The sequence below is a fragment of the Triticum aestivum genome, chromosome 5B, assembly GCF_018294505.1.
Source record: "Triticum aestivum cultivar Chinese Spring chromosome 5B, IWGSC CS RefSeq v2.1, whole genome shotgun sequence".
NCBI lineage: Eukaryota > Viridiplantae > Streptophyta > Magnoliopsida > Poales > Poaceae > Triticum > Triticum aestivum.
In genome coordinates, this window is record NC_057807.1 from 83,684,285 (window position 1) to 83,693,559 (window position 9,275).

General features: G+C 42.0%; 1 protein-coding gene across 1 annotated transcript; it reads left to right on the plus strand.

Moving 5' to 3' along the window:
- On the plus strand, window positions 1-5,291 carry LOC123110536 (calcineurin B-like protein 2). Its single transcript, XM_044531079.1, has 9 exons — window positions 1-98; window positions 187-399; window positions 495-577; window positions 736-795; window positions 2,529-2,637; window positions 2,909-2,961; window positions 3,666-3,746; window positions 4,017-4,129; window positions 4,809-5,291. Exons 2-9 carry the CDS (start codon window positions 279-281, stop codon window positions 4,864-4,866), a joined length of 678 nt encoding a protein of 225 aa, XP_044387014.1. The 5' UTR covers window positions 1-98; window positions 187-278; the 3' UTR covers window positions 4,867-5,291.
- The last annotated feature ends 3,984 nt before the right edge of the window (window positions 5,292-9,275 follow it).

Below are 9,275 nucleotides of genomic sequence, written 5' to 3' on the forward strand. Positions count from 1 at the left end.
CCAGCCCGCCGCCCCCCGACGACGACCGGCGGCGAGCGAGAGCGCGGATCGTGCCCCACGCGCCGCTCCTTCCCCTCCCGGAGGGAGACCCCGCCGAGGTACGCCCGCCCGCTCCCCCCTTGCTGCTCGAGCGATCGGATCTTCGCGGGTACGGCGCTGGCTGACCGGGTGGTGGTGCTGGTGCAGGATCGAGACCGGCCGGCCTCGGAATGGGCGGCCGCGATGACTAGCGGGGGTCGCGCGGCGGCGTTGTTGGCGGAGGCAGCGGAGCGCATACCATGGTGCAGTGTCTCGACGGCGTGAAGCACCTCCTCGCGGTCCTCTTCAAGTGCTGCGACCTCGAGCTCAAGCAGCCGCGGGGGCTCGAGGACCCCCAGGTCCTCGCGCGGGAGACCGTCTGTACGTCCCTCTTCGCTTTTCGTCGCCCTTGTTTTCTGCTCATCCGTAGCGGGGGAATTGAACTGAACTGGGTCGGATTTCTGTGCGTGGCGCAGTTAGCGTGAGCGAGGTCGAGGCGCTGTACGAGCTCTTCAAGAAGATAAGCAGCGCCGTGATCGATGACGGGCTGATTAACAAGGTAGGTGGTTGCTGACGAGTGCTTGTTTCGCAACTCAATTCTGTGTGTAAGCACTGTAGATTGCATATCACTGTAGTAGGTTTTGTTCTGAGGATTGTATTTAGGTATTGTGAATCGTCCCGTGGGTGCTGCGGTTCTGATTTGTTCGCACTGTGCAGGAGGAGTTCCAATTAGCGCTCTTCAAGACGAGCAAGAAGGAGAGCCTCTTCGCTGATCGTGTAAGTCCGCTTTAGTTCATATTGTTGTGTACTGCTGCTTGTCATGATGTTGTCGTTGCATATTTGGTATCAGTATTACTACCATGCACTTGCTATTTTTAGGGACCTGGTCAAAATCGATGAGATTCAGGGGTTCTTGATTGTTGACGTTGCATCCACAATTTAACTCTGTTCAATACTTATCGATGCAACACATGCAGTAATTGACTCGTAATTATTTTGTGGAAATAGTATGAGTTAGCAGAATTCCGCCGACCCTCGCTTCAGATATTCATGCATCACAGTATTACTCAGCCATTTATGCCTTTCTCGGAGTCCGACTCCGATTCGGCAAGATTTTTGGATAGAGCTAATAACATACGGATTCCGATATGGATTCGGAGTATCCGATTCAGCCCATGACATGGTTTCACGAGTATTACTATATGATTTTCAGTAGTCTGAAATAGGATTTACCCTTTCTGTCTTGTATTTCCGCTGGACAATTTTCTAAATAATGTCCATCATTGGTTAATCATGTGAGGTCTATGTCTACCTGTTAGCTACCTTCAACCAGTGGTCAAGACAATTTGATCAGACAGTGAATATTTCAAGTATTCACCTTCTGTGGCCCATGTGATGCCCTTTGTCCTGTGTGTTACTTCCCACATGCTTCCTTTTTTGCCCAGCTCAGAAATTTGCAGGCTTCTCGCACTTTTACCCTGAGCACGTGTTATCATACATGCTTGCTTTAAAGCAATACTATTAGAGCATCTCCAATAGCATGTGTATATTTGGATGTCTATATATTCATATAGACAATGGTCTAAAAAGATTCCCTCATATACACATCCAGTTTTGCATCAGAACGTCTATATACACGGACCATGACAGGTGGGCCATTGCTGGGAGAGGAAAAAATCATGACTACAGCTGAGTTTAGACAACGCCTTCACATTGTCCAGGCGTGGACATTGTCGAGGTCGATTTAGAGGATGTGTATATTTGGACGACCATATAGACAAGCTGTTGGACGTCTGTTTTGGGCTCACGTCGTGGAAAACGAGTATAGACATCCATATAGACAAGCTATTGGAGATGCTCTTATATGTCAAGTTTCTTGAATAAAAGAATATAGCAATAACTTTGAGATGATACTCTTCTTACATAATGTACCAGTTTGATGACAATATCATAGCTCCTGAAAGTGTGTCGTGCATTGCATGCATCAGAGTTAGTTTTTTTCCTTGATTCAGCATGTTCATGCAGTATTGTGTTATTTCTAATTGGAAGCTGCATATGTGCATCTCTTGACTGATTTGCCCTGTAGTTTACTTTATTATCAGCAGGAATGCCTTGTATATCTCTTGTCAAAACTCAGTGTGCTTCTATATTTGAGTTGTGATGAGGTTATCCAACATTTGGCTAGTTCTTCATGGTTCCTAGACACTGGTGCTAAATGCATAGTGCATAGCTATTTTTTGATACTCGAAGTTTATTCAAATTAAATGGCTGTGTTCCTCTGTATGGAAGGTCATCAACTTACCAAGATGGATCTATCAATTTTAGCCGGAGAGTTTCCTTTAGAGAACTTGGAAGCCAAAAATGTTGAGGACCATATTATATCATGATATGTAAAAGAAACAGCTGCGTGAATATCATCTCTTTTACTATTTGCTGCATGAATTGACAAATAGTTTACCTTTTTTACACATTATGTTCTTGTGTTCTTGATATTTTCCCTGCCTGTGCAGGTATTCGATTTGTTCGACACAAAGCACAATGGAATTTTAGGGTTTGAAGAGTTTGCTCGTGCACTCTCAGTGTTTCACCCAAATGCTTCAGTTGAAGAGAAAATTGACTGTGAGTTCATTTATCTTGTAGCTAGAAAATGTGGTTCTGCAAATTATATCCAGACTCTAGATTGTATCATCATAATGGTGATACCTCTTCAAATATAAATGTATGCCAGGATTCTCACCTACCCTAGTCTAATCATCAATTTCTGGATACTGTACTTGTGTTTGTGGTTAAATAGAGGAATTTAAGGATCTTAATATTTTATGTTATGCTCCTGCCTCGTCACATCCTCTTTATGAGCTGGAAGATCTGAAGTTCATGTCATCTTTTACAGTTTCATTCCAGCTATATGATCTTAAGCAACAAGGCTTCATTGAGAGACAAGAGGTATTGATACTATTTCCAGTGTTGTAATCCGTCAGGTCTAGCATGTTGGCTAAATATATTAGCTTGTACAGCATTGTAAATAATTCAGAATGTTCCTGTATTGTCTCTGATACATGAAATTATGCTTTATTCAAGTTAATGTCCTTTGAAGTTGATGGCCTTGTCAGTTACTCTTGAGTAGTTATGAATGGTGACCATGTATGCCCACACAACTGATGAAAGGAAGGCCCAGGCTTTCTGATAATCACTGATTGAATGAGGGTTTACAAAGTTATGAAACAATTCTCTGAATGTAGAGGCAGTATCTGGGTAGTGCTGGTTAATGGTTATGCTAAAGTTAAGAGACCAGTAGTTCAATCAGGCTTCTTACTATTTAAAAAAAATTAGGTGAATTATCAGTCTTGTTCCCAACAGATTGAGGTTTAATTCCTACTCCCTCCGTCCCAAAATATAAGATCATTTTTTACACTACCCAAAATATAAGATCATTTTTTACACTGTCATAGTGTAAAAAATGATCTTATATTTTGGGACGGAGGGAGTTAACATATTGCAGTGGGCCTTATTGTTGAGATTCAGGAATTATATCGTTTAGCTTTGAAGAACTGCTATTGTATTCTTGAGGCTAAGTTTGTGCAGTGCGTCAATCGTTTGGTTGAGCTTTCTCTGTTTGCTTCATCTTAACGCATATATTTGGTTATCAGGTTAAGCAGATGGTTGTTGCCACACTTGCGGAGTCAGGAATGAATCTGTCTGATGAAATTATAGAGAACATAATTGATAAGGTGTGTTACAGTTGCCGATGATTGTTTTGTTAACCCTTGATTATAGCACGTATTAGGCATTAATTCTCTAACTTGTATTATGTAGTGCTGTAATTCTCAATTCTTGTATATGACAGTTCCACATAGCATTTCTATTATTAAATCGCATGAATACTGTTTTCCTTTCTTTTCTTTCTTTTCAATACAAGTATTCCTCATTCCCTGTTTTCCTCCTGTTGCATGATGATTGTAACCCATGTTAAATTTGTTGTTTTTTCCCCTCATGATAAGACGTTTGAGGAGGCAGACACAAAGCATGATGGAAAAATTGACAGGGAAGAGTGGCACAATCTGGTTCTTCGACATCCATCTTTACTGAAGAACATGACTCTCCAGTACCTCAAGTAAGATATTTCCTTTTGTTTTTCTATATATGATGGTTCTTTTTATGTGCATCTTCTACTCAGTGCATTTGCTTTAACGGTTTACTGATGCTCGTGGATAAGAATTTATTTCTGCAGTTAGTGTCAAGTTACAAAGTTTTTCTTTGATTTTACTCAAGATATTTAGTTTTTTCTATATGTTGGTTCTTTTTATGTATCTTCCACACCTCAACACAGTGCTCTTCGCTTTATGTTTCCCAGTTACCTGCTGCTCTTGAATAAAGACTGGTAGAAATTTCATTCTCGATTTAGTGCCAAATTACCATTGAAATATCTTGTAATGTGAAACAGTGTTGTCTGGAGAGTCACATACTTGAGATGTGGTTAATCAAACTTCAGCTGTGTACATGCAAATAGTGCTATTGAGTAAAGCGTGCTGGCTCAAGTATTTGGGAATTCATGCACTGTTGATGAGCTACACCAAATTATTTCAAACATGTGTGCTCAGTTAGTGCTTCAGCCTCAAGCCAACCACTTCATGTCAGGAGCCAGAAGGCTACAAGTCTTTAATAGAAAATAGTTAGGTTTTATGTCTTTTATGTTTGTCAGATAGATTCCTAGACGTGAGCAGTATATGACATATTTCTAGTACCTCTGTTCTTTTATATATTTCTCAAGCTAACTTTGCCATTGTGAGCAGGGACATCACCACAACATTTCCAAGCTTCGTCTTCCATTCTCAGGTCGACGATACCTGAAATTCTTGCAGTTCTTTCGAATCGGAACATCAGAAGATAAGCTTGCGGTAATTTTGTAAAGTTTTGGCATCGGACTGTTTGGAACTTTGGATCGGCAGAGAGCTAGAGGCCTCGGTGCTCTGGAGGATGTTGAATTTGAGAACGCAAATTGTTGTCAAATAACTTTGCTTCTTTCATTTGAAGAATTTAGTATTGTTGGGAGCCTTTGGGCAAGCTGTTATCTCTTATCTGAAGTTCCCATTTTCTCCTCTCCCCCTTTTTGGTTTTTTGCCTGGTTAGCGATCAGGTCCAATCCTCTGGGAATTCTGCTTTGTGTACAAAAATGGAAACAGCCTTGACATTGTTTGTTATCTTTTGCTGCGAAGTTTCTCCATCGCTTTGCATCTATAGTAAAGTGGAGTAGAAAATGGATTGGATTTTGTTTACCCGTTTCCCTCACATGATAAATACTCCCTTCGTCTCATAATGTAAGAAGTTTTTTGACACTACACTAGAGTAAAAAAAACGTCTCACATTATGGGACGGAGGGAGTACTGATCAACCCTTTGTTCATCTTACAGAAATTAGGGTTACAAAATATTCCTCTGCTAGGTCGAGTCGCATCTTTTCTATTACAGAAATTATGGGACTCAGGCTTTTATAGTTCTCCTTCTGTCACCCTTTTATATCCATTGATTTTATGTTAACCATAAAAATTGATGGCTGAAATTTAAAAATCTTCGAGATTGAGTTGTTTTATTACGCGAAAGTATTGCACATGGACACTTGAGGTAATATTCTTACTGCTAATTTTTATGCCTGTCTAAATTACACTCCATCCGTTCTAAAATAGATGACCAACTTAGTACTAACTTTATGCTAAAGTTAGTATAAAGTTGAATCATTTATTTTGGAACGGTGGGAGTACGTGGCAGTGGCCACGCTATGTTTTGTAAGTCGCACGCACGCGCACATTCGTACGGCCAGCCCGTACTGGGCCATATAGTGGATAGAATGGGAGCGACTTGCTAATTAAATCAAGGATTGATTGTGTGGGATAAATAGTAGAATACAAGGAGATGGAGGACGGACGGCAAATCAATCGAGCTCTCTCAATAAGGGTCAAGGAGCATGAGGAGATGGAGGAGTCGATCAAAAATCAGGCCAGCAGCCAAGCTTTGGTAGACAACGAACGGCGAGGCGTGCCGACGATCGATGCCCTCAACGAAAGAAGCAGGAAAGGCGCTGGTGCCAATGGTCGATGCCCTTAACGAAAAAGAGCAGCAATAACTGGCCGCTGGCCTCACAAGGACGTCGTCTGCCTCTCGTGCGCAGTGGTGTCCAAGGCCGTCGTCTTCCTGCTTGGGATACTGTTGGTGAGGTGCCGAGCCCGTCGGCCTTCACGGTTGTGTTGGCCACACCAACGAGAACGATATCTGTTAGAATGATATTGTGAAGGGAGTCCATCACCCGTCTACGTGCGATCGAGAATGACACGGTGTTCGTTGGCCGAGGCCAGCCCGAGCTGCATGGCACTGTTGTCATGCTACTCAAACGAACAGACAATGCAAATGAACCTACACAGCTAATGTTGTCATTTTATGCCCCACAACCCTGCAAGGATGAGGACGTTGATATTTTCTTTCAGACTACCCCTTCCGTTTCCCCCTCATCGGGAAGTGCACGCCATGGACACTGTGAAAGCACAAGTGCTCCCTGGATTATTTTGTTAATTAATATCAACATATCTCTTGTTGGACTAATATCTTTATCTAGTATATTTCAGAAAATTCAACAATGGCGTGGCATGGACAAAAGGATGTGGAACCCCTTCAAAATGCTAAGGACAAAGATTGGCAAAAGCTCAAGACTCTTCATTTCTATTTTAGTGATCCAAGATCACATTGAGTTCATAGGAAAAGCCAATACTATTAAAAGGGGACGAAGTGTTGCTTAATGGTCTACTTGCTCAAAGTGCTTAGTGATATGCTCCAAAGCCCTCAACCACTTTCTCAATTTCAAATTTGTCCAAAACCTAAAGTCAAACTCGGCCCCACCGATTTGATCTATCCGGCGCCACAGAGTTCCTTTGACATAGCCACTGCCAGAAACCCTAATCAATTCGATCTCACCGATAGGATCTCGGTCTCACCGAGATGGCCTTGCAAACTCTCTGTTGTCCGTTGCAATTATTTCGGTCTCACCGAAATAAGCAATCGGTCCCACCGAGTTTGCCTGACGAACTCTCTGTTTGCTCATTGCTGAAATCGGTCCCACCGAGTTCATGCAATCGGTCAAACTGAGATGAGGTTTTGCCTTAACCCTAGCACATCGGTCCCACCAAGTTGATCTTGTTGGTCCCACCAAGATTTCTAACGTTCACATTTTTGAACTGAGTCGGTCTCACCGAGTTCACCTATTCAGTCTGACCGAGTTGGGTCAAATATGTGTAACAGTTAGATTTTGTGTGTAGGCTATATATACCCCTCCACCCCCTTCTCTATTCTAGAAAGAGCCATCAGAACATGCCTACACTTCCTCTACTCATTTTTGAGAGAGAACAACCTACTCATGTGTTGAGACTAAGACATTCCAATCCAACTACAAGAATCTTGATCTCTAGCCTTCCCCAAGTTGCTTTCCACTCGAATCATCTTTCCACCATAGCCAAATCTGTGAGAGAGAGTTGAGTGTTGGAGACTATCATTTGAAGCACAAGAGCAAGGAGTTCATCATCAACACACTATCTATTACCTTTTGGAGGGTGGTGTCTCCTAGATTGGTTAGGTATCACTTGGGAGCCTCCGTCAAGATTGTGGAGTTGAACCAAGGAGTTTGTATGGGCAAGGAGGTCGCCTACTTCGTGAAGATCTACCCGAGTGAGGCAAGTCCTTCGTGGGCGATGGCCATGGTGGGATAGACAAGGTTGCTTCTTTGTGGACCCTTCGTGGGTGGAGCCCTCCATGGACTCGCGCAACCGTTACCCTTCATGGGTTGAAGTCTCCACCAACGTGGATGTACGATAGCACCACCTATCGGAACCATGCCAAAAATCTTCGTGTCTCCAATTACATTTGCACACTCCAATCCCATCCCTTTACTTTCTTGCAACCTGCATGCTTTACTTTCCGCTGCTCATATACTCTTGTCATGCTTGCTTAAAATGTATTGTGAATGCTTAAACTTCTGCTAAAACTCCACCTCAACTTAAAGAAATTAAAAACTTCTACTTTTGCTTGTTGAGGGTCTAATCACCCCGCTCTAGACACCTCTTCTCGATCCTTTCAATTGGTATCAGAGCATCGGTCTCCATTGCTTTGGTTTAATCACCATTGGAGGAAGATGGATGAGTCGACGATTAGGAGTATTAGACGTAGAGTGCCTATGCTTGATGGAGAGTTCTATAGTGCTTGGAAAAATGAGATGCTTGAGATTTTCAACGAATATCACTTGAACAAGTATATTACTAGCCCTTGTGTGCCTCCTATTGATCCTTTGCATCCTACCCCTGATGAGTCTCTTGACATGATCTGCAATCTTAGAACTATTAATCTTATCATAAGAGGATTGCCTAGAAATTTGATTGTATGTTTGCCCACTCTTGAATGTGCTTACACCATATGGAGATATCTTGAGGAATGCTTTCCAAATTATTCCTTGAAAAACTTAAATGATATTCTTCAAAAGTCCATAGCTTTTCATAAAATGAAACCTAGTGACCCTAAATTTGATGATTGTCTATTTGAGCTTCATGGCCTTATGCGTGCCAAAGGAGATGTTGGAGTCATTAGTAGCATCATTTCTCAAGTCATTAGAATTCATAAAGATGCACATTGCCATGGTCATACATCTAATGAATCACTCTCTCTAGGTGTTGATCAATCACAAGATGATGTTGAACATGGATACTATGATGAGGATGATGATAGTGACTTTGATCTCGATGAGTCTATGAGACACTTTGGTCTTATGGCGGGAGGAAAGGAATGTGTTCTTGATAGTGGATGTACTAATCATATGACCAGAGATAAGGACATGTTCTGTGAGCTTGCTGAAAACAACGACCCTCAAAAGTATGTCACTTTTTGGTGATAACTCAAAGGGTAAGGTGGTTGGCCTTGGTAAGGTGGCCATCTCACATGACAGCTCCATCAAAATGTTATGCTCGTTGAATCTCTTGGCTATAATTTACTTTTCATATCTAGACTAGCCGATTTTGGTTTTAATGTCTTATTTACTGAAATAGATTGCCAAGTGTTTTGAAGAGATAATCATAATATGGTCTTTACCGGTATACGTAGAGGTGATCTATACACTGTTGATTTCACAAAAAAGGCTCAACCTAGAACTTGCTTAATTGCTAAATCTTCTAAAGGTTGGTTGTGGCATAGAAGGTCCGGTCACGTGGGCATGCGAAATCTTGATAAGCT